The sequence below is a fragment of the Gadus macrocephalus genome, chromosome 9 (genome assembly GCF_031168955.1).
Source record: "Gadus macrocephalus chromosome 9, ASM3116895v1".
Classification (NCBI taxonomy): domain Eukaryota; kingdom Metazoa; phylum Chordata; class Actinopteri; order Gadiformes; family Gadidae; genus Gadus; species Gadus macrocephalus.
This window is the reverse complement of record NC_082390.1, coordinates 20,719,614-20,745,240: the sequence shown is the minus strand read 5'-3', so window position 1 is coordinate 20,745,240 and position 25,627 is coordinate 20,719,614. Positions and strand designations below refer to the sequence as shown.

The window sequence follows — 25,627 nt, the reverse complement described above, 5'->3', positions numbered from 1 at the left end:
TGGAGGGACCAGCTCCAACTCTAAAGTAGAGAGAACACAGTCCTCCCCTGACACTCTCTGGTCTGAGCAGCAGCTCCAACAGAGTTTGCGTTAACGCCGTTAATAACGCGTTAAACTGACAGCAGCAATATATATACATATACACATAAACGGTCTGCTACAGGCCAGACTCTGGCATGCAACCATTAAATACACTTAAAGGGGCACTATTATGCCAACAATAAAGGGTTGTCTAGAACAGCGGTCCCCAACCACCGGGCCGCGGACCGATACCGGGCCGCGGGACATTCCTAACCGGGCCGTAGGTTAGTAGGCTACGACATGAAAAAAAAAAAGTGTGCATGCAAAATGCATGCACACTTAATAAACTCAATTTACATCGCAATACTGTCACTCTTTTACATGCCATAAGTCTATATGCAGTTGTTAGATTGCACATAACATGTTTGCATTTTTGGCAAGGTCTTAACTTATTTTCTTAGGCATAACTGTCTGTCTTTCCCGTCCTCAACACGTATTGGCTTCAGCGGCTGCGCGCGCAGCCTAAGCTCACTTCACTTGTTCAGTTCAACAGTAGTGTCACACTATGAGCTCAGCTCTACCTGACACTCCAGAGGGGAGAATGACGAATGTCTTTAAACTGGCAGATAAAGTTGCTGCATTTAAAGCCAATCTTGTTTTGTGGGGACGACGAGTGGACAGGGGAGTATTCGATATGTTCCAAACATTAGTGGGGATTTTTATTTATTTTTTTGTGGGAATTGTGCCACTATGCCCAACGAAGTGAAGAACGTCTGCTGTAGAGAAATCCCAAAGGTAAAACTGATGAGCTTTAGGCTAAGCTACACCGTTTGTTGAGAACGATCTCATGTCATATATCTATCATCTTCGGAGGACGTTATGATATATATATATGTATATATGTATATATATAATGTATGTATGTATATACATCCTCAGAAGATGAGTAGTCTACCACTATCACCACAAAACCTTATAAGGAACCTCTAGTAAACTATGTTGCATGTTTAGATCATCTCTACCATATAGCAACAGTAATACCAGTCCACTTGTAATAGAAAACTAGTAATCTCACCATTCTCCTCACCTGTTTGCTGTAGTGCCAGCCAACTTTACCATGTTTGTTATGTGAAGTCATTAGTGTTACCATTTTTTGTAAATAATAATCCTACTCTTATAGATGTTGCTTCAGCAATACCAGTTACGAGAAATCTCACCTGTACACTGTTGTCTCAGCCATCTATTTATTGTATAACAATCATCGTTATGTAGAACTAATCAGTGATTTAAAAAAATGTTCAATAAAAGTATGACTGGAAAACAGATGTTGCTTCCTGAATCTGTATTGTCCTATTCAGTCGTGTTGTACTCTGTGATGTCAAGGTCACTTTACACAGTAGTTATTTTGTCTTATTTTATTTATCAGGTACGAATGAGCCAAGTGCCAGAATCAATAACCTGCATGACACAACATCAAGGCCTACAGCCTGTGTGTCTAAACACATACAGTCTACAAAATATCTACAATATGTAAGTATGATTATGGACCTGTGAGGCACACAACAGATGAAGAGTAAGTCATTTTGGCTGTAAGCTCCTACTAAACAAAACCAAAGCAATATTATACTATTAATATTATTATGTGATTTGAATCAATTTACCATTAAAAGAAAAACAGAATAAAACTATTAGGCCGCGATCTACGGGGCCTTACCGTGCACCCCCATCTCCCAACGAAGCCAACTATTTTTTTTTTAATTATAATATATAATTTATATATATAATATATAAATAGTATATGTCTTTCTGTCCATCTACTTCTCTACTCAAACTGTTTAGCACTCTGATCCATTCCCCCCGACCCCAGCGTGTCCAGGAACGCAGCAAAAGGTGATTGATGACGCTCTCCCATTGACTCCCAGCTAAAGTACATGCTTACGTCGCCATGTAGAAAGCCGCGGAGAGAATCCCAACGTGCAATTTCTAGGCAGCTCGGTAACAGTGATTTGCGGTAGTCATTTACTCCCCCTTGTGGGAATCTTGTGGTATTGTAACTTTGCCAACCATTTATATACCCAAAAACATATATAAAGCGCAATAGGAGAAGGAAAAAACAGAAAAGCATAATAGGACCCCTTTAAATAAATGCCAAGCGCTTTTTCTGTGAAGGCCATCCTAGGCTCTCCAAGGTGAAGTCGGAGATTCTTTAAGAGAATCACTGTTGGAACCCAATGTACCCAACAGTGCCGTTACTTTGTGCCTTTACTACGACACAAACACCCGTGCTGCACATTTCTGGAACAAATGCGGAAGAAAAAAGTTGGAGAAAGGTTGCTCCCGGTTCCTCAGTGGTCATTAAGGTCTCCTGGAGGCTCCTCAGTGGTCATTAAGGTCTCCTGGAGGCTCCTCAGTGGTCATTAAGGTCTCCTGGAGGCTCCTCAGTGGTCATTAAGGTCTCCTGGAGACTCCTCAGTGGTCATTAAGGTCTCCTGGAGACTCCTCAGTGGTCATTAAGGTCTCCTGGAGACTCCTCAGTGGTCATTTAGGTCTCCTGGAGGCTCCTCAGTGGTCTCCTGGAGGTCTCCTGGAGGCTCCTCAGTGGTCATTAAGGTCTCCTGGAGGCTCCTCAGTGGTCTCCTGGAGGTCTCCTGGAGGCTCCTCAGTGGTCATTAAGGTCTCCTGGAGGCTCCTCAGTGGTCATTAAGGTCTCCTGGAGGCTCCTCAGTGGTCATTAAGGTCTCCTGGAGGCTCCTCAGTGGTCATTTAGGTCTCCTGGAGGCTCCTCAGTGGTCATTAAGGTCTCCTGGAGGCTCCTCAGTGGTCATTTAGGTCTCCTGGAGGCTCCTCAGTGGTCATTAAGGTCTCCTGGAGGCTCCTCAGTGGTCATTTAGGTCTCCTGGAGGCTCCTCAGTGGTCATTAAGGTCTCCTGGAGGCTCCTCAGTGGTCATTTAGGTCTCCTGGAGGCTCCTCAGTGGTCATTAAGGTCTCCTGGAGGCTCCTCAGTGTTCATTTAGGTCTCCTGGAGGCTCCTCAGTGGTCATTAAGGTCTCCTGGAGGCTCCTCAGTGGTCATTAAGGTCTCCTGGAGGCAGGTCGCTATGGGTCATGAATTAATCCCATCTGTCAGCTGAAGATATAAACCCTGTGGGAGGATAGAGCACTCTACTGGGTCTGTTCTGGGGTCAGTTCCCACGCAGTAGTGCCTCTCTACTGGGTCTGTTCTGGGGTCAGTTCCCACGCACTAGTGCCTCTCTACTGGGTCTGTTCTGGGGTCAGTTCCCATGCAGTATTACAGAACTTGTCTTAGGTGTGATGTGATGTTCTGGGGTTGTGTGAGTACAAAAGGGTTAGGTAAAAACACACTTAACGAAAAGTGTCCTTGACCTTGAGGCCTCCGAGACAGACGGGTTACAAACAAACACCAACAAATCTTGGTCTGACTCTCAACACCGACCGGAGGACGATTTGCCAGACCAATCCTTTTTGAGTGCACAGGAACAGGAGGTTGGTAAGATTGTTTAAGTTCCAGCTGACCAAGACTTCATGAATGTTTTCTGCTGTTCAGATTGTGCAAATGGCAGCAATGTCCCTTTCTTACAATCCTAATCACCAACCAACCGGCAAGTCAGACAGACAGAATAGAGACAACAGCAATAGACAACAAACATACAGACAGTAAACAAAGCAGCCATCTCACCTGAGGCGGGTCTCTGGATGAGCAGTTGAGCCTCTCCGCCGACGGGACACTCCTTCAGCAGCTCCACCACACGGCCATGTCCCGCCCCCGCCACCGCCTGCTGGTTCACCTCCAGGATCAGGTCCCCCTCCAGCAGACCGCCTGCCCCCTGGGAGCCCGGGTCCAGGACCTGCACCCAGAGGCAAGAGGAGAACCAGGACTTACTGTACCCCTGTATCATAGAGAACCAGAACTTACTGTACCCCTGTATCATAGAGAACCAGGACTTACTGTACCCCTGTATCATAGAGAACCAGGACTTACTGTACCCCGGTATCATAGAGAACCAGGACTTACTGTACCCCTGTATCATAGAGAACCAGGACTTACTGTACCCCTGTATCATAGAGAACCAGGACTTACTGTACCCCTGTATCATAGAGAACCAGGACTTACTGTACCCCTATATCATAGAGAACCAGAGACTTACTATACACCTATATCATAGAGAACCAGAGACAACCTATACACCTATATCATAGAGAACCAGAGACTACCTATACACCTATATCATAGAGAACCAGAGACCAACTATACACCTATATCATAGAGAACCAGAGACCACCTTTACACCTATATCATAGAGAACCAGAGACTACCTATACACATATATCAAAGAGAACCAGAGACTACCTATACACACCTATATCATAGAGAACCAGAGACTACCTATACACCTATATCAAAGAGAGCCAGAGACTACCTACACACCTATTTTAGAGAGAACCAGAGACTACCTATACACCTATATCATAGAGAACAAGAGACGACCTATACACCTATATCATAGAGAGCCAGAGACTACCTATACACCTATATCATAGAGAACCAGAGACTACCTATACACCTATATCAACAGGGAACCAGCATAACCCTGACTTGCTCCTTATATCCTCAATTATATCTTAAAATAATACAATGTGCTGTAAAGGAGTCCATTATTTGCTAGATGACTAAGTATTTACAGATTAGTTATAGATAGTATATTAGTATATAGTATATTATAGGAGAAGTAGTTAAATATATCTCCTCTTACTTTGTTGAATGAGAACACATTTCAGTAAACATTGGAATATATTTATCCACACGAATGACCAATGTTTTATACTTAATTCAAGCTGTAATTCAATTTGTTTGTATGCTATTCAGGCTTTTATTATCTCCTTGTTTCCTTGTTTTAATAGGAAGCACTTTTACATTTAATAAATAAATGATTACTATTCCACCCTTCTGTTTGAGTGTGAGTGACCGGTTATTCTACATCACACTGTGAAGCACACACAGCTCCCTAGTATAGATCCAACAATACGGAACTATACAAGGGATTATTGATCATCAATCAGGATCTTTAAACAGGGATTACCTCACTTATAAATGACTTCCAGTTTAGCAGGTTTTCTGGCAAGATTCCAGGACTATAAGAAAGTCATTCAGGAGCTCAACCCTAACCCTCCCCTAACTCTAACCCCCCTCCCCTAACCCTACCCTTAATAACAGTTAGTGCTGCTCATGTTCACTAACAGTTGATGTATCCCTAATGTAAAGTCAATGTGTCTGGTCGCCTCCAGGGGTTAGTTAGTAGTTGGATCAAAACAATGCAACCACCCGTTAGAATCAAAGGCTTCATTGAGCAGATTTCAAAGGTACATTGAAGGAGCTGTGATGCTTTCATTGACCCTAACATCAGCAATGAAACAATAACCATTATATGAAATTAGAATTCAAAGATGACCATGAATAAGGATTACACTAACAAAAACAAACCAAACCAACAAACACAAGGGCAGGCATTCTAAATGAGTGCACTAATAAGAGGCGTGGTGGGGGTCTACCTGCTTGACGCGCTGCCCTGTGGGGCTGTCGGCGATGGTGAACCCAAACCCCTCCGGCCCCTTCACCATGGTGACAGTCAGGAGCCCCGCCCCCGCCCCCGGCCCCGCCGCTGGCCCCGCCCCCACCGGCCCCGACGACGTCATGGACACGTCGTCGTCGTGAGGGGGGAGGGACGGGGCCGGGCCGGGGGCGGTGGGGGGCAGCGAGGAGCCGTCCAGGTGGGTGTCCCCGGGGTGAGACCCCCCCACAGGGGGCAGCTGGGAGCTCAGAGACAGGTACTCCAGGTAGGGGTCGTAGCCGCCCCGCCCGTTCACCACCAGAGGGCGCTGCTCCATCCCCATGGGGGTGAGGGCGGCGGCCCCGGCCTCGGGGTCAAAGGGCAGCGGGTAGCCCCGGCACAGCACCAGAGTCACGCTGTGGCCGATGGGCACCGACTGGAACAGCTTGACCACGTCGGCGTGCGTGGTGCCCAGCACGCACACGTCGTTGATGTAGACGATCACGTCGCCTGGGGAGAGAAGAGGAGGCAGCTGGTAACTAGTGTGTGTGTGTGGTCAGTGTTGTCAGTGTGTGTGTGTGGTCAGTGTGTGTGTGTGGTCAGTGTGTGTGTGGTCTGTGTGCGTGTGGTCGGTGTGTGTCTGGTCTGTGTGTGTGTGGTCTGTGTGTGTGTGGTCTTTGTGTGTGTGGTCAGTGTGTGTGTGTGGTCTGTGTGTGTGTGGTCTGTGTGTATGTGGTCTGTGTGTGTGTCTGGTTTGTGAGTACATGGGTGTGTGTGTGGTCTGTGTGTCTGGTCTGTGTGTGTGGTCTGTGTGTGTCTGGTCTGTGTGTGTGTGTGTGGTCTGTGTGTGTGTGTGGTCTGTGTGTGTGTGGTCTGTGTGTGTGTGTGGTCTGTGTGTCTGGTCTGTGTGTGTGTGGTCTGTGTGTGTGTGGTCTGTGTGTGTGTGTGTCCGTAGCATCAGCTCAAGCACTACACCATACTGTAGTGCTTCGTTCGTACCATCCACACAGAACCCCAACAGTTTACCGTCTGTGTTTGGGGGTTTTGCTTCTTAGATGGATTTCAGACTAAAGCAGAAAGATGCGCTTAAGCCTCAGAAATGCTCAGGAAATGTAGCTTGTAGGGACGTCACCGCTCTGCTTGATCAAGGGGGACTTGACCAAGGGACTTATTTCAGAGTGAGGCTGTACATACACTTGGTAAGTCTTATATTGTGTTTAGGTTGAAGGGTAAGTTGTATATGTTTTAATTTGATCAAGGTAATGATCTGGGGGAGCAATGCATGATGGGAAGAGGAAACCGACCATTGCGAGGGGTCTACGAGTAAATGAAGACCAGACGACCATGACCAACGCTTGTAGCTGTGTGGATCAAGGAGGAACAGAGTGTGTGCAAGCTCGCCCACGGCTTTGATATACTTTTTCAGCATACAAATGTATATACAACACAAAGCATACATCTTGGTGTCGCCCTGAACCGATAGATCTCATTATTCGTCTCTCCTTGCTCTTTGCTTTCATTTACACAAGCTGGATTCAGTGTGCGCCATACTGGTATTTGACTGTTTCTTTATCTAGTTTTACACCAGATAATGTGCATGATATGTATGTTGCTTGTGGTAGCATGTCATTACATGGGGTAGCATGTCGTGGTATGTGGTAGCATGTTATAGCTTGCTTTAGCATGTTGTAGCATGCTGTAGCATATTGTAGGATGCTGTAGCATGTTGGAGCATGCTATAGCACGTTGTAGCAAGCTGTGTCATGATGTAGCATGTTGTAGCATGTTGTAGCGCGAACAGCACACTGTAGCATGATGTAGCATGTTGCAGCATGTTGTAGCATTTTACACACATTGAATGTAGTTGTAAAAGCTGAAGCAGGCTCCCATGCGGTTGTGTGGGACCATGTATGTTTATGATGTGGGATAGCTCTGAGGAACGTTGCCATATGGTTGCCTGGGTTACCGGTGTCCATCTTGGCGTCCTGCGCAGCCGGGCCTTCTGGGATGACGCTCTTCACCTGCAGGAACTCGTCCGGCTCGTCGCCCCCGATGATGGTGAACCCGAAGCCCATGCTGCTCTTGTGGAGCGCGGTGGACAGGAAGCTGCCCTTCAGCTGGGTGGGGTCCCTGGTGAACAGCGGCCTCTCTGTGGACCCCGAGACACCCCCACACCCAGGGGGAGAGGGCAGGGGCCGGGGACAGAGGAGGGAGGTAAGCAGGACGCTTGATTTGTGACTAGTTGGACATTTCTTGTACTTCTTTCCCATGATGCATCAGGTACAGGTATCTCGGTGCTATGTAATGTTAGTTAATAGGGATTATTAAAAGTATTAAAGGCCACAGCATCGATAAGCTCTGAGTTGCTGCTATAATTTAGTTGACGTTGTAATTCTTCACATTTCATTTCTGATCAATGGTTTAATTTGATAATGCTTGAACAAGCTCCAGTGCGGTATGGATGAATTCAGAGGGTGACTCGGGTGCTCCAGAGCTTCAAACATAAAGCAGGGCGTATCGCACAGCAGCTGTAGAAAGACAACACGTCAGAGGGTTCCAGTCAGTTCTCGTTCTGTGTTTAACACAAGGGCTTTGATTGCTAAAGCTGTGAAGCAGTGCTGGAAGTTATAGCGCAGCTGTATGATCACTCTCATTGGAAACACGATCCACTTAAGTTCAACTTAAGACACACAGCTTTGAACGGGGTAGCCCACTCCCACTTATCATGAAACTAAAAAGGGGGTTTGTCTGTGGTGCAAAGTTTCAATAAAAACGTCTGCGTTGTGAAAGACTAGTACTAACGCTGCACAAGAGCATGCAGACAGAAAACACACCATCCTGGAGGAACCATCACCAGGAAAGGAAAGAAGAAGAGTTAGAAGCACTCCTGAGGCCTTGAGGCCAGCTGCATGCAGACAGCACATGGCATGCCCCGTCGCTGCCAGGTCTAACGGTAGGGTTTGGTTTGGAGTGATTACAGTCAGAATAACTTCATGGGCGGGGAGCCAGGCATCATGAGAACAAGCACCATAGTAGCATAATAGCAGTCCTTTCAGTACACAACAAACCCTTTAAGAATAAATGTTGCATGATGCAGTACTATAAGTATTATGTTTAGATGTATTATAAATAGTTGACCAACATTGGAGCAACACTGCTGGGTAGAGTGCAGTGGCATGCCAACATTCAGCCAATGGGAAGAAGTTATCCTTTGTTCAGTTGATACCTCATGGTGAGTTTAACTTCAAAATATGTATTTTACAAAGTCCTGCCTGGTAGACGGGCAGATTTCATATTTGAAGTTATTAAGGATTGACTATTAATGAGCCACATCCGAGTCATTCAAGTCCCGCCCTCAATGGGCCAAATATGGATTGATTCAACTGATGAGGGAGAAGAAGGGAGAAATGTCTAGAGGCAAACCAACCCCCCCCAAAAGGTTATTAACCAGAATGTGAGGTCAGGGTCTAGGATGGAGACGGAGGGGGTTGGTACCTCTGTAGATACTGGGGAGAGGGAGAGAGGACAGACCCTATGATGGAGGTGGAGGGGGTTGGTACCTCTGTAGATACTGGGGAGAGGGAGAGAGGACAGACCCTATGATGGAGGTGGAGGGGGTTGGTACCTCTGTAGATACTGGGGTGAGGGAGAGAGGACAGACCCTATGATGGAGGTGGAGGGGGTTGGTACCTCTGTAGATACTGGGGAGAGGGAGAGAGGACAGACCCTGGCTCTGGATCTGCTGCTGTTGATCCACTCGCCTCTTGGCCTCCAGAACCGGGTTCTCAAACTGTGTTCTTCTGTTGATGTGGCTAAAAGGGAAGAAATCAACTCCATCACCTAGATCACCCTCCATCACCCTTACCTAGAACCTTCACTTCATTGACCTGTAAATCAGTTAATACATAAGAATGATATAAAACTTAGATATCAAATTAATTAACAGCAGAACTGCTGTCTTAACAACAAGAGCGTTTCACAATGAATTTTTAAACAAACGGAAAATTAACTAATGTAAAACATTACACATTCAAGATACCCATTCTTCATTCATAACATAATCATAACATATCATGTATGACAAATATATTTTCCCGCTGCCTCACAGCAGTGTTAGGGACGGGGAGACTTACTCTACGTAGTAGCTCCCATAGATGGGATCATCAATCTTCTCCCAACCATATGGAAGCTCTAATTGAAGAGAGCGGAGGAGAGAGGAGGAAGGAAAGAGGGGAGAAAGGAAGGAAAGGAAAGAGGGAGCGCAGAAGGAGAGGAGGAGAGGAAAAGGAAGGCAAGGTATAGGAGAGAGCGATGAAGAGTGAGGAGAAAAGAGAAGGCACAAAACAGACTTGTGGTTAGGTTCAGCCCGATGCATCAGTTCAGTGTTCTGTACTAACTAGTACTAATACTAACTAGTGGTTAGGTTCAGCCCGCTGCATCAGGTCAGAGTTCTGTACTCCTTGTACTAATACTAACTAGTGGTTAGGTTAAGCCCGGTGCATCAGTTCAGTGTTCTGTACTAACTAGTACTGGTACGAACTAGTGGTTAGGTTCAGCCCGCTACATGAGGTCAGAGTTCTGTACTACCTAGTACTAATACTAACTAGTGGTTAGGTTAAGCCCGGTGCATCAGTTCAGTGTTCAGTACTAACTAGTACTGGTTCTAACTAGTGGTTCGGTTCAGCCAGCTGCATGAGGTCAGAGTTCTCAATACACCAGAGCCTAGACATCGATGTAGCAACAGCCAACGGATCACACCTCAGTACTACCTAGTACTACACCTCAGTACTACCCAGTACTAACCCTCAGTACTTACTAGTACTAGTGCTACACCTCAGTACTACCTAGTACTTGTAATTCGCGATACAAACTATATGCGATATAAACGATAAAAAATGGCATACGATAGAGATTTTAATTTTATCGAGATAATGCATGTTGAGGACTCTTTGGTCCGGATCAAAATCCAATGTTAATTTTTTGGTTTGGTGCAGTTCCTTTTCAAATTGCCATTTTCACAACAGTCCCAGAATTTGTCAACAAACCCACATGTGTGCAAAGAACGTTAAATCATTGGACAAAAGGGTCTGGGGCGGGGGAAAGCGTTAAAGGAAAAAAAGGGGGGAAAAACGCAGGTGAAAGTAAACAATCATGGATATCCAGCGTGATATACATTGATCTGCGGACCGGTCGAACTCCTTCTCCCTCAACCTGACTCGGAATGTGTTGAATGTGATGAATCAGCAATTTTATGTGTTTTCCATCATATCTTTTATGTGCTTTTGTCGGACCGTCGGGTGAAAATGAGTCGTGCCTGGACATGGAGCAAAGAGGAGACAGAATGTCTATTGGATATCGGACCCAAATATCCAATAGACATTCCTCTTCCAGAAAACCAAATTACATACAGCAGGTCCAGACCTAGTACTGAAGGGAAATTCAAATTGAGCGGAAGTACTTAGGCGGGCGGAGCCAGGCTACAAAAGGTCCGCACCAAGGGACAAAACTTGTTTAGTGCGCACTAAACACGGGAAACAATTCAAAAGACAAAATCTATATTAAACAGCCAAGCAACGACTTGGCTGTTCTGCTCTCACAATATGGAACACAACCTCCTTTTTATTGATAAAACATATCACAGGATCGACAAAATTCTTAACGATCAATGATTGATCATCAATTAATCATGCCCATCCCTAATTTTCAGAAAAGTATCTGTTCCTTGATTAAAAAGACAACAGTTCTCTGCATATTGGGTGGCATTTAAGAACCAAGGACTTAAACTAACTAAGTGTCGTGCCTTTTAAAACGGTTTGCACTCAAGGAAAGAAACCCAATACTTATACTTATTAACTCTATTTCTTTGTTAAAGTCTCTGCAGCTAATGTATTTGCATTTTATTTATCTGCAACATTATGTTGTATGATTACAGTGTTGCACAATAAATGTTCTCAAAATTACATACCATGTCCCTTTTTTTTTTTTAAATACATTTAGCAGTTTGGCTTTCCTTAGGGTCTATGTAACCTGTTCTGAAATGGTTCTATTATGATTTTTATATGGTGATATATCATTATCGCAAGAGGCTGCAATGTATATCGTAATATGGATTTTAGGCCATATCGTCTATCCCAGGGGTCGGCAACCTGCGGCTCCGGAGCCGCATGCGGCACTTTAGCCCCTCAGCCGTGGCTCCCTGCAGTTTTCTTAAAAAAAATAAAAAAAAAAATATTTTTATATATATCGTCAACTAAACGAGAGGTCGCAATGAATGCGCAATTGCGCTACCGTGAGGGGGGGAGTGAATGACAAAGCTTTGTTGATTTGCAGGTGGCTAATCCCAGTAGGAGTTAAATCTTTAACTGGCATCTGGCATCAGGAAGTAGCCTAGATGCTGCCATTGGCAGGAGGCGGGACATGCCAGTGAGCCGCCAATCAGCAGCATCCACCGTTGACAGCCAATTGCACGAACGAATACTGAGCGAGAAGGGTTTACAGCATTAAAGTTCGTTTTTTTTTACAGAGTGTCACAAAAAATGTCTGTGCGGTGCGCAGCGTTAGCGTCTCCGGAGGGGGAGGGGGTGAATTAAAAAGTTTGCGGCTCAAAAAAAATATTTTTTGCGGGAGATGGGCCAAAATGGCTCTTTTGATACAAAAGGTTGCCGACCCCTGGTCTATCCCTACCTAGTACTATACCTCAGTAATACCTTATACTACCTAGTACTAACATTCAGTACTACCTAGTACTACACCTCAGTACTACCTAGTACAACACCTCGAGTACTACACCACAGTACTACCTAAGACTATACCTCAAAAGTACTACCCCTCTATAGTCCTACCTCTCTATAGTGCTACCACTCTATAGTACTACCTCCTTCATAGTACTGACACCAGGTGTGTGTTGATTGAACCGTGTAAACAGAGCGTAGTGACTGACTCCTGTTAGTCTGTAGTGGTCACTAAGATGGCATCAACTTCACTTCAATGACACATGGACCCACAGGCACACCCAAACCTTTTGTTTGGCCGAGTGTTTTCTGTCTGTTTTATTTGAGCGTGCTAAATCCCTTCAAAGAGGCATGTGCGTATAAGTGTTGGCGTTTAGTGTGTGCATGTATCTGTGTGCATCTATGGGTTGTTAATGTGCTATCGTGTGATTATCTTGGCTGATTTCCATCTCTTTTGTGACCCCAGATAACCCTCCTCTTTACTGTGAAGCCATAGAATACATCACACACAAACTCCCTCCTACTGGGCGTCTCCAGCACCCTAAATGTCTGCCGAGCTTATCCACCCTCCCCCTCAAATGAATAGGGAGACAGTTTCCATGGTAACCAACACTGGAAACTGTGGCTTTTCTCCTCCCCGTCTGAGCGGAGAGCAGCATCCTCTCTTCATTTCCAGCCTCTAAGAGATCATCTGAGGGGCTCTGAGTTCAGAGGTGTGCATTTATTTATGGTTTATTGAGTTCACATGCAGTTGCTTTAAGGGTGTGTTGAGCTATTGGATAAATTAGCCTGTATTGTGTTAGACTGCATGTACTACGTTTGTGTCTGCGTATTTGTTTGTATTGTGTTAGACTGCATGTACTAAGTGTTTGTCTGCGTGTTACTCTGGTTCGGATGCTTAACATTTCACGCTTAAGGCCATTGGTTCAGCATTTCAGTGTTTAGTCAACACTGGGAGACTCGGACTGCGGATGGTGCATTTATTCTCACCTAAGATCAATATATTGATGAGCATGATAGAACAAAGTTGCAAGGCTCATTTTAGAGATTTTAGTTCTCTGTAGGCAAGATTTTGACAGAATCGCACAAGTTACCCAAGTTGGTCAGTGAGCATGTGCCAAGCAGCCTGCAGCTCACACACACACACATAGCACGCGCGAACGCTGTCGAAACGTTTTATTTCTTGATTCCTCAGGAGAATAAGGAAAATCATAAAATAACTAAGACTGCTTCCACTATGGGGAAAAGGGGGGAGGGTTCTCTGGCCAGGTCCGTCTTGGTGTCCGACAACGGCAATATCATTTTGCATCCTGCAATGTCTTGCGACATTGATATCCCCCCTTCCGTCTGTTTTTAACGGCGTAGCCGTCGACAAACTCCCCCAGGTAAGACGTTCTGTCTATAGACTGTAGAAATTGTGATCAAAGAAGTGAAGAGACGATTTCTCACCTCGACATGCAATGGCGGGTCGTTCATTTTGTCGCGCCAACTGGCATATCAAAACACAAGTCACGTGATCTTAAAGAGACATCGTCCCTATATTACAGAACGAACACATGTCAATAACACAGTATGGTGAATTATGTCCATAGAGTCCACCACAAGACTACACTTTGTTACTCAAATGTAATATTACTCTCCTCTTTGAGCCTCCCGAAATGTCTTTACACTTTGTTGCTCAAACTTAATATTACTTGATGTCTTGCGATATTGATATCCCCCTTCCCCCCTGTGGACAGTTTTAGTTGTTTTATTTTTCTTATGTTTTGTGCGTTGCTATGTGTGACTGTAGGCTACTGCTGCCTGTCTTTGCCAGGACACTTGAAGAGATGAATCTCAATGATGATTATTATTTTCAACTATTTTCAATTTTAATAGTAGTTGCCATGCTTTTTAAAAAGTCAATGCACTTTTCATCCCTGAATAACAGTTAAAGCTATTTATTAATTGATTTGCATGCATAGTATACTACACTTTCCATTGAACAAATACCCCGGTTACCCATAAATTGACTCAGTTTTAATGTAATCAAATGCTCACACACTAGCTGCTTTCAGACACACGTGTAAGTCCTGATGTTCTCCTGATGAGAGAACAACATATCCTGACAATTGTACCCTGAAAATCTCATGAATAATACTACCACTGAGGTATTTTCTCCATAGGAAATGTAAATTACCTTAGATGTGAATGAGGAGTAGAAAGTCTGTATTTCTCACACCACTTTGGTGGGCGTGTTGATGATGCTTCTGCATGTCATTGAGTGGGCCCTGAATGATAATCAGCCTGTTGCCTTTCGTTCGCTGAATGGTTAGAAAACTATTCAAATGTTGGCACTGCTTTTAAGAGTCATTTGTGGTGAACGCTAAAAGATAGGTCTTATCATAACCCTAAAAGTACATATCATTCATTAAATTACAATAAATGAGTTCACAGCTATACATGTACAGAAAAAGATTTTTTTATTACTGTTATTATTATAATTACTGACTATTATTACTGACTGAGTTTCTGGTTGACTAAAGCGTAAGACTATCTCTTTCAAGTTGACTGATGTGTAGGAGTGGATATTGTGCTAAGATTGCTCCCACCTAATTTCTGACCAATCAGGGCAGCTCCATTCTGAATGTTTCTGGGATACTCTGGCCTGCTAATCACATTAGCTAAGCGTCACCAGAGCGGCAATTTAGTTTCTCAATGGCAGAGGCACTAAGCTTTTTTGGGGATGTTTATTTCACGTTTTGCTCTTTCCAAGTCCCAAATGTTGCCCATGGTTATTGCAGTTTATAACCTTTGATTTGGTTACCGTATTATCCATTTTATCTGCAGTTTAAAACTGTTCCCAGGGCTCTTAACGAGTTCATGTCAAAAAATATCCTGAACCAGCAGTAGTGTGCGTTTCAGTTTTTATTTTTCTACATTCTCAGGCTGTTTTTGTAGGGTCTGGTGTTATGCAAATGTTATCAAAATGTTTCATAGAACCAAGTGCAAAGCACTAACAATCGCTAGGTTAACCCACTCCCTGTATACAACAAAGATAGCTAGGATAAGATGCTACATAACTAAGTACTAATTAAGTACTATAACTAAATAAGACATACAATAAGTGCAGTAGACTAAGTGCAGCTGAAGTAGACGAGCGGTGCCTTTGAGCTGGGGTGTGTGATTTGAACAATGCATGGAAGTAGGCACAGGCAGGGGCAGTTCCATTGATTGCCGTGTATGCCAGTACCATTATCTTGAATCTGATACAAGCTAATACAGGGAACCAGTGGAGCTCCCTGAAGAGGGGGGTCATATGGGAGAATTTAGGTAGGTTGAACAAGAGGCGGGCGGTAGATACGCTGAAAAGGTTTAATTGTGCAGGCAGGGAGTCCAGCCAGGAACGAGTTGCAGTAGTCAAGGTGCGTGATGACGAGCGCTTGGACCAGGAGCTGAGCTGCTTCCCTTGTGAGAAGGGTCTGATCCTGCGGATGTTGTAGAGGGCCAATCTGCAGGATCGGGCCACCACCATGATGTTCACGGTGCAGCACAACTGATTGTCCGGTACCACACCAAGGTTTCCGGCAGTTGGTGATGGAGATACAGCAATGTTCTCGACAGTGACCAGTAGTTCAATGTGAGGACAATTTTCCTGGCATCAGTTTTGTTGAAGTTAAGCTTTAGGTGATGGGCAGTAGTGCAAGTGCTGACGTCTGCCAGACATTGTGAGATGCATGTGCAATCAGGGTGTTGTAAGAGGGGGGGAAAGAGAGGAATAGCTGAGTGCTGCCAGCGTGTGATGTGATTACGTAGCCCAGGGATCTGGTAAATAGGGAGAACACAAGGGGTCCCAGTACAAAGCCTTGAGGGACACCAGTTTTAAGAGGGCAGGGTTTGGACAAGGAGCCCACTGGTCTGGAGTGGAAGGGACAGAGGGAGTCCAAGGAGAGGGAGGATAGCAGAGTGTCGGAGGTTCGAGAGATGGTAGTGAAGACAGGACAGTTGAGGCAAACGTAGAGGGAGAGAGAGATTTCAGGTTACCGCGGGGGTGACAATGTGAGGAGTACGGAGGAGGGAGGGGGAGAGAAAAAGCAACAAAGGAATGGTCGGACACAGGGAGCGGGGTAACGGAGAGAACCGGGGTACCGCACAACCCCGTGAGTATCAGGTGAAGTTGGTTACCGGCCCTTTGTGTCGGAGGTGAAGGGGTGAGTTTTAAGTCAAAGGTGTCAAAAAAGTTATGTGGCAGGATGTGGAAGTCGCACAGGACTGAGAAGGGCATCCATGTCATCGTAGAAGTCGCAAAGGGGAGCTGGAGGACGGTAGATCACCACAATGTAGAGCTGGTAGGAAGGGTGACACTGACAGTGTGGAGTTCAAATGCAGATCTGGTTAAGTGTTCGAGTGGAAGGACCTGGTAGGACCACTTCGGCGAGATGATGAGTCCAGTCCCTCCTTCTCGCCCCGATGGTCTTGGGTTGTGTGAGAACGATTAGGCGGTAGAGAGGCCAGCTGGAGCGGCATAGTTCTCTGGAGCGATCCAAGTCTATGTAAGCGCAAGGAAGTCGATTGTCTTGAGGGATTCGTAGGCCAAGATGGAGTCTGCCTTCTTGACCGCTGATTAGCAGTTCCAAAGTCCTCCCATCAATTTGAGGTCAGTGCAGGTAGAGAGTGATGGGTGGCACAGAGTGGAAGGGTTGCTGCGCCGAGCAGGTGATCTAGGCCAGTGGTTCTCAAAGTGGGGGGTCCGTGAAGAGTTTGCTACAAAATATAAACATACCGTATTTATGGAGAAAGTGGTTGGGCTATCGTCATTACTCCCGTCTGCGTAACGTTAAACTATGTTAAACCGGATGTCTTCTTATCGCAGCTTCTGGGGAGACTTCGTCGCAGTGAGTTTAGTTTTAGTTTAGTCAGTGAGTTTTCCATCCACTTGGATGATTCAACTGATGTTGCTAGCACAGCACAGGTAGTCGCGCTTTTCTTGTCTGAGCCATTCTGGACTTCTTGTTGTGCGAAGAGGGCCCTAGCAGGACCACGGAAACAGAGTGGAAGCGGCAAGGTGCTCAATGTTGCCAGATTGGAAATGGCAAAGTAACGTACCAAAGGCTCAAAATGGTCGTATTTGGAGGATAATTATCGTGGCTCTGGCAACCCTGAGATCGGTCGCCCAATGACAGACTCTCTCTACAGTCAGCTCGCGCAAGAAGGTGGAACGTAAGGGAGATACCATTTCCAGAACTTGGAAGGCCGTAATAACCATAGACATATACAATGGTAATAACTAGTAGGTTATGTGAAAGACCCAGAAACACAAATATGCGACGAGGCAAAAACAAATATGCGACGAGATAATGTCCGAAAACCGGACATTATCATCAATTAATAAAACCCCCCCGGACGCCCCGGACGGGACGTAAAAAGTGGACATGTCCGGGGAAAAGAGGACGTTTGGTCAGCCTACTGAATGACTTTGTTGAGTCTCATGAGCTGAGTTGGGGGAAATGTGTGGCTGTTTGCCCTGATGGAGCGGCAGCAATGACGGGCCGAAAGAGTGGTGTTGTTGCTTGAATAAAGGCAGTAAATCTAAAAGTGAAATCTGTGAATTGTATGCCAATGTGACGAGGTCGAGGGCATTGCAGTCAGGTTTGTCTGGGCAACTTTTTCGAGAGATGGATGCGGGCCATGACACCCTGCTTTACCCTTCTGAAGGGAGGTGGCTCTCTCGTGGGTTGTTGCTGCAGTGAAAGAGGTAGCCGACTCTCACCTCACTGGACTCAGCGAGCACTTCACCTTGTACTTGGCGGATGTGAATACGGATACTGGGGACTGGGTGCCAGATCCCTTTGCTCCAGCAGTATCGTGAAGCCTCTCTAGCAAAGCAGAGGATGAGTTGGTGGACTCATCTTGCGATCGGACTCTGATTCCAGCAGGTGAGCCATGCAGACTTTTGGCCCTCCCTCTCACGTGAGAATCCTGAGCTCACAGCACAGGCCATGCAGGTACTGCTTCAATTTCCCACTTACTTATGAGTCATCTTTCTCAACTTTGACTGCAATGAAGAAGAAGCACGGAGCTCGTCTCAATGTGGAGATTCAATACAATGATTATGTAACACTATTGTGGTATTAGCACTGAATGTTTGAAGCATTAAAGAGTTCAAAAGCATCTTACAGAACAAATAGATAGGAGCCTGTATGATTACATTTGTGTCGCGTTATGAGGGGGTCTTTGAAAATGGTCTGCCCTATGAGGGATCCCCCACTACTTACTGACAATAACACAGTTAGGATTAGCACAACCAACTGAAATGCTAAGAACAAAAGTTCTGAGTTTCTCTTCTCACCAGCAGCGGATAAATGCAACAGCCTTCATCCATAGTGCTAAACTACATTTCTAAACCTAGAATTATGGTTTATATGTATCGACCACTCTAGATAGAAGTCAGCGCTACAAGCCAGTGATTATTTGAACTCTGGTACGTGACTATGGGTTGCTGATAATATCAAGGTGTGCAGTTGCATCAATACCCTCTAGTTTTGAATACAAACTTTTGCCAAAAGAGGGACAGACATCTATTAGTTGTTTATATTTTAGGGGGGTAATAACCTCAAAAACAACGGTCTCCAAGTAAAATTGCATGTTGACCAGAAGTAAACATATCAAACTCATGACCAACCATGTTTCAATCATGTTTCATTGACAAAATCCACCATCAATGTGGAAAATTATTTATTTACCCCTTACAAGCCCAGGCAGCATCGGAGAGAGGCCTCCTTTAGATAAGCAAACTAAGTTGTTTTTGATAGAGACTGGAAATTTGTCATGGGTAGACTATGGTATCTCCTATTTTTAGCCGTCTTAGAAATCCAAGCCTAACTTGTATTGGCTAGTATTATTTTTATTTCCCGATTTTTTGGCTCTATTTGTGTGAAGTTGCCTTTCAGTGGCCACTTCAAAGTGGCCTTAAAGCGGTACACACTTAATTTTGCAAGCGCCAGTTTTTACAGTGGGTATTGACACAGTATGCTTTAGAAACATGGTTGTTGATTGTTTTGATAACTTCCATTAACCAGCTTTAAGGCATACCAATGACATATTACCATACCGACCAAGCTCACCACACCTCCACGCACAGAAGACTTATACTTCTCAAAATATAGTGTCACCTGCCTTTGGCAGTCAACATGTCCATGTAGTATAGTGGTGTGACCTTGACCTTGATCATTAAGCGACCACCATACCCATCAAACATTAGGACCCTGTCATTGTTGATTGCAACTATATATATAGTTACAGTATATCTGTTCAAGTGTCGGGAGAATTATATCTCTGACATCTTTGCCCTTATTGCTATGAATTTTACACCATATAGTAACACCGGGACCCGGTACTTGTGTGTCAAGTTTGCCGCTTTAACCGCTTCTGCCAGCAAATCCGTTTCTGTGTGGGTGTTTGGTCAATTTGTGGTAATTGTGTGACACCCACCAATGTGTGGTCACATTTGTGTCATTGAATTTTGTTTCCATGTGTAATCAACAAGCTTCCACATTATTTACAGTATAAACACTATATCATCGTGAATTAACATTCTTTCACTAAGTCAGCATGTACTAAATTGTAGTTTGAAGCCATCCAGGGCAATGTAGCACCTTACTTCGCTTTAGGAAGGTCTGCCCAGAAGGCTTGGCTCTTTGGTCTTTCTGCTAAGCGAGGCTAAACAAACAGAAGTAAAGTTGCCCCTTTTTTCAAGTTGAGTTTTAATTTTTGCTCCATGAACAATTGGGTCGTCTTCAGTTCCATTTTTTAAGATTGCAAAAATGTTAAGGTCGATTTCAAAAGAAAGGTTAAAAAAAAGAAAAAAGTTAAGCCGCTGAAAAATGGAGCTCCACATCTCAACACACACCGTAGCGTGTGTGGTGTCCGGGAAGCCTAAACTTCAAAAATCAAAATCACTGTCTGTCCAGAACGAGCTCCACACATCCACACATACAACGTTGCGTTATAGCCTACTATAAGTGTCATACTGATACAGATGAATAAAGGATTGTTTTATCTGATCTAATAACCTTGGTGAATATGGAGAGGTTTCTAATTTCCTAGCAAATGTTACAGGGGGACACACATTCCATAAGACTGCATTTTCTGTTGACTGTTGCCTTCTATAGCTCGATTCGGATCTCAAACTAAGTGCCTTTCTGCACTTCATGTTTGATGGTGATTTTCAATAAATGTGATGTATAAAGTTAACCCCGCCTTTTAGCTCCTTCAAGCTCATTTGACGCATTTTGACCTCTGGCGGCTGTCTCTTTAGGACAATCTGAATCCTCCCTCTTGACCAATTAGATCCTTGACCTTCAACCATTCCCTCAAATCTGACATTCAGGCGAGGAACTTTGGCCATTTTAGTGGATGGTAGTGTTATAGCTTCGTCATGAGGGAATGTGGCTCATTTTCTCGCGGTCCCCTCTGGGGTTTCTTCTAGACAAGGTTTTGGTGTGAATAGGATTTATTGCTTAGGAGATATGCCTGTTTCCTGTTGGAGTCCCTGGAGGCTGTACGGTGTGGGCTCAGAACTGTTCTGATACCATTTATTCCTTGGGAGATTGGGAATCTATTAGAGTTTTGAATTAGGCGTATGGCTTGTGAAAATATTTGGAGTATGTGCAGTTTTTGCATAAAATGCAGAATCTAGGGAACATTAGTGTGGGGACCTTTATGGGTAGAGCGGGAAAGTTGGAGAGATTGAGAAGATGCATCATTTGACACCAGGGTAGGGCTGTGCGATATGGGAAAAAAATGAATAGCCCGATACAATTTCTCCATTTCACGATATACGATATATATCTTGATATTTTGAAATCTCCTTTAAAGGACCCCATGACATCGCACTTTTACCCTTTACTGTTTTCACTACAATCCCTGCAGACTATATACCATTCTTGGTTAACTTCCCAGGTGGTTTCCATCAAAACATTTTATGATTTCATGTTAGTGATTAATCACAATTGAGTTGAAATAAGAAAAACTAATTATTCAAACAAAGCACAAACTGCAAAAACAATCTTCCACGTTAAAAAAAAGGGGCAATATAAAACTGAGCAGCTCAGGAGAGAGAGAGAGAGAGAGAGAGAGAGAGAGAGAGAGAGAGAGAGAGAGAGAGAGAGAGAGAGAGAGAGAGAGAGAGAGAGAGAGAGAGAGAGAGAGAGATAAACATTAATAGGCTTATAAACATTAAGGCTGAATCATCTTAAAATATTTTACACAAATAACTAATTTAGGCAGCATTTTCATTATATTTAGGCCATTGCAATGAATTAAACTAAATTATTAAAAACTCAATTTGATACAATGTGTTTGATATTTGTGAGCCCATTGAATTTGTTTATTTAGGAATTGTAGGTGTGCTGACCTCTCCTTGCCGGGGTCGACAGATAGATAACTCCTCTCCCCAACAAACCATGATGACGCTCTTCGACTAGGCTACTGTTCAAGGAAAATGGTCTATATTCAGTTTTAAATTCTTCTTACAGCTCAAAAGAAGAAGCACATAGGCCTACAAGCGGAGCTTCTGGAGTTGGAGAAAGAGAAGATGATGGTGATGCGAGAGAAATTAAATGATGAGAAGGAGACTGAAATTGGATAAAGAAATGTTTTAATTTATTAAGGAATATTTTAAGCATGGAGTCAACAATATTGTGTATTAATCTGAACAATGAAATTAAATAATTTGTACAATTATTTAACTTTGATAGTTAAACATATTTGTTTTTTATATTGTTTAATTAAATATTTTAAATCCAACTGCAATGTTTTACTTTTAATTATCTTGTAAAATAATGTGCAAATTGGTTATTTCTGGCAGTTCTGCCATTCTGGGCACCACCATGTAGGCCATCATGCCTCATCTTCCACCATGCCCTCAGGGTCCGGGAGGCTAGCCATCCTGCATACGGCAGGATGCTGTGTTATGCACAGGCATTCCAAAGCAGTGGCCTTCACAAACATCACTATTCTGATACTCAGATGGCGCGTCTTTCTTCGAACAGCCGTGTCAGCTGACCTGAATACTGCGTGCTGATTCGCCGGCAAGGACATCTGACGGTTTCTGCTGTGAAACGCAAACTTCCAATGCCTGACAATGTACCATGACGGCTTTTGGGACAACAATGTATTTAGGGTTCAGAATGTCCTATGTATGAAGAATAACGCACGGCAGTCAGTTTTTTATTATCTTTTAAAGAAGACGTTTATTGTTTTTTGCAAATTAACTTATTTGCTACCTGCACAACCACTGGCAAGGCTCCATGTCTCAATGCAGGCCACTCCAGAGCAGGATGTAATTGTTCCAGCAAATTAAAAAATGAAATGTCTTGGCAGATGATAAACTGAAATTAAAATATGGTCAGGAAAATTTAACACATCATTATGTGGTCTCAGTAGCCTTTCAGCAATTACATTTCTGTTGTGATGTTCATTGTCTTCATGTGATACAGACCTATTAGCAGTGCTGCTGCCATTTTTTTCAGTTATTGAGAGTTATTTTGAGTTTAGGATCCTAACTTATGATATTCCTTAGGAAAGTCTTGTAATGGCTAAATTCCTATCTTAAGAAAAGATAGCATTTCTTTCTGAGTTAAGTTAGGAAACCTCCTTCTGCAATACCAAAAACCCTAACTGCCTTCCTATCTTAAAGGGACACTATGTAATATTTTGAGTAATTTATTACCTCAAATCAACATATTCATTCATAAATAAGTCCTCATTGGTGTAAAATTATCTCTGCCAAAAATCTCACTTATCCTCCTGAGCGAAGAATAATTAATATTAATATCAATATGGTTACATAGGACGGGTAAGCTTTATGGAGGCTTCCATTTTCTTCCGGTCTATGAGCTGCCGAGAGGGTCAAAAAGCACTACGTCGTACAGGAATTGCAAACGCGTTTTCACTCTGAGCCAGCGTGACGGTGGAACAGAGCTTAGTTTAGCGAGACGAGTTTTACCGGCAAATTTGAACATGCACCGCATTTTTTTGAAAGACCATAGTTATGCCACGCCACAGGAGAAGGAATCATCGTCGCCAAAAAAACGACCATGTGTAAGCAAAGCATGTATAACATGGTTTTTCATGGCAACGAGATGCGGGGCGCTATGTTTGAGCGACTCGTCATTGAAAGGCTACTTTACTACATATTTAATTTACTTTTTCACATTTTTGTCGAGTTTAAATCGTGACAATATTCTTATGACTTATGGATACTGTCAAATGCGTTGGAGGAATTCAAAAGCCATTCTTCATCAAGTTATGGAGGTTTATTCTCTGCTGTGGTCACCACGTATCCAAATCCACCGAGACGCACTTAGGCTAGAGCGGACCTTCTGGAGCTTCAACTCGCTTGCGAGACAGTTGATTTATCACCCGAACAACTGGATTTCATACCAACAACTCTGATAAAGAAGACAATACGGAGGAAAAGAAGATCGAGAGGAGGAATTAGGAACAGGATAGGAGACGAGGAAGTAAACTCGTTGCCAGGGCGACTAACTGGCAGCGCGCACAGTCGCAGCGGCCCCTCTTGAGATCTGTGAGATTGAGATTGAATGTTTGAGTGTGAGACGTCCTACGACGAACGTAGTTTATGACAGGGAAACAATATTAAACATTAGGACATTGAGAGCGAGTAACATCACTGGCATTCGCTGGCATCTGGACATACTACGCAAACACAGGATACTAACGGACACTGTGACACCGTGCCCGCAACTGCCCGGAGGAGGAAGCAGCAGAGACGGGGAGGACGTAAACAAACTGAACAGCTTCTTTCAGCTCCTACCCTCCAAGAAACGCTATCGCAGCTTAAGATGCTCCACCACCAGGCTGCGGAACAGCTTCCTACCTCAAGCTGTCAGGATGCTCAATGCACCAGCGTCCCAGATCTTCTCACTGGACTTTATTTATTATTTATTTATTTATTCATCATTGGGACGTTTGTTTGTTTGTTTGTTTGAAATGTATGTTGATCTTGATCCGTGAGAAACGCCTTCTCGTTTTGTTGTTCAATCAACAAAATGACAATAAATTTGATTTGATTTGATTTGATTTTGATTTGATTCCGTTAGTTACAATGTAAATTGTTGGTATTTAGAATACTGTTACATTGTTGAAATCAACGGGTTACAATGCGTTGATTAGGATGCGTGCTCAGCCGCACGCATTATGGGAATTATTGTTTTGATTATCGGTAACTCCAAGACTACCAAAGGCTATGTCAACTTTTATGTTATGACATTTTATGTAATCTGACATTAAATGACCTACTGTTATTTATCATCTGTATAGTTATTTGTCATGTTGGAAAGTCCACAACTGCTGGAGTCAAGTTCGTTGTCTGTAAGAATGCTTGGTCAATAAACCTGATCTGATTTGTCCATCTAATTTGTCCAGTTGTCCACGAACCTCATCATCACTCGAATGACTCGATGAGGTAGCCTAGTAGGTGTCATGTCACAGCTTCTTGGCACATACTGCCCACCGTAGTTTTTGGACAAGCGAGCACTATTAGTTTGAATGCAATATACAATTGTACCACTAGATGGGAGTAATTTTTACACAGTGTCCCTTTAAGATAGGATTTGATTTCAGAGTTAGGACGTTTCTGTAATGATGCCCCAGATGTAGTATAGGGCAGTCGGCCTTATGCTTTTGAAATGATTCAACTTTCACCCGTTGGTTGTGAGACTCAGGCTGGTTGGTTCCTCATCCTAGATTTAGCTGTTTGGGACCTTTTGGCATTAGAATAGAAGTGTAGGCTGCATATTGGCTCCTTAAAGTAAGAGTTTTGAAGATCTCAGTGATCGGTTTGCTTTGCATAGCAGCAGGGCAGGGATGGTAGGAGTGATGCAAACACATAATGACTTTAACAAAGGTCATTATGTGACCTTCGTTAAAGTTATTTTTGTTATTTTTTAGCATATTCAGAGACGATCTGCAATTTTAATGGATTGGTTTCATGCATATGTTTGTATTTGGTTCAGAACCATCTGATTTCCCCCCATCTGATTCTGAATCATCGGATTTGCCCGTCTGAATCTGAACCATACTTAATATAGTTCAGAATAGGGATGTCCCGATACCACTTTTTGACTTCCGATACGATACCGCAACTTTGGCTATCTGCCGATACCGATATCAGACCGATAAATAAAAATAATAAAATATATGGAAGCACTTTTGCTCATGATTTCCAATTAGCCACTTAAAAACATCTCATTGAAGAAAAGTTGAATTGCTTAAATCAAGTGACAAGATTTTAACAGAGTTCAA

The 25,627-nt window shown here is 43.7% G+C and overlaps 1 protein-coding gene across 17 annotated transcripts in view; it reads right to left on the bottom strand.

Annotated features, from left to right (window-relative positions):
- LOC132464800 (membrane-associated guanylate kinase, WW and PDZ domain-containing protein 2-like) overlaps positions 1-25,627 on the bottom strand; it is a 114,455-nt gene that overhangs the window by 27,867 nt on the left and 60,961 nt on the right. For 16 of the 17 annotated variants that reach the window (XM_060061386.1, XM_060061390.1, XM_060061389.1 and 13 more), the window contains exons 7-11: positions 9,722-9,779; positions 9,279-9,400; positions 7,555-7,737; positions 5,590-6,098; positions 3,719-3,887 (exon numbers count right to left, since the gene is read on the bottom strand). In XM_060061386.1, the coding sequence (XP_059917369.1) occupies positions 3,719-3,887; positions 5,590-6,098; positions 7,555-7,737; positions 9,279-9,400; positions 9,722-9,779 (1,041 nt within the window). The remainder of the gene's footprint in view (positions 1-3,718; positions 3,888-5,589; positions 6,099-7,554; positions 7,738-9,278; positions 9,401-9,721; positions 9,780-25,627) is intronic. The other variant, XM_060061384.1, reaches the window with a different exon arrangement.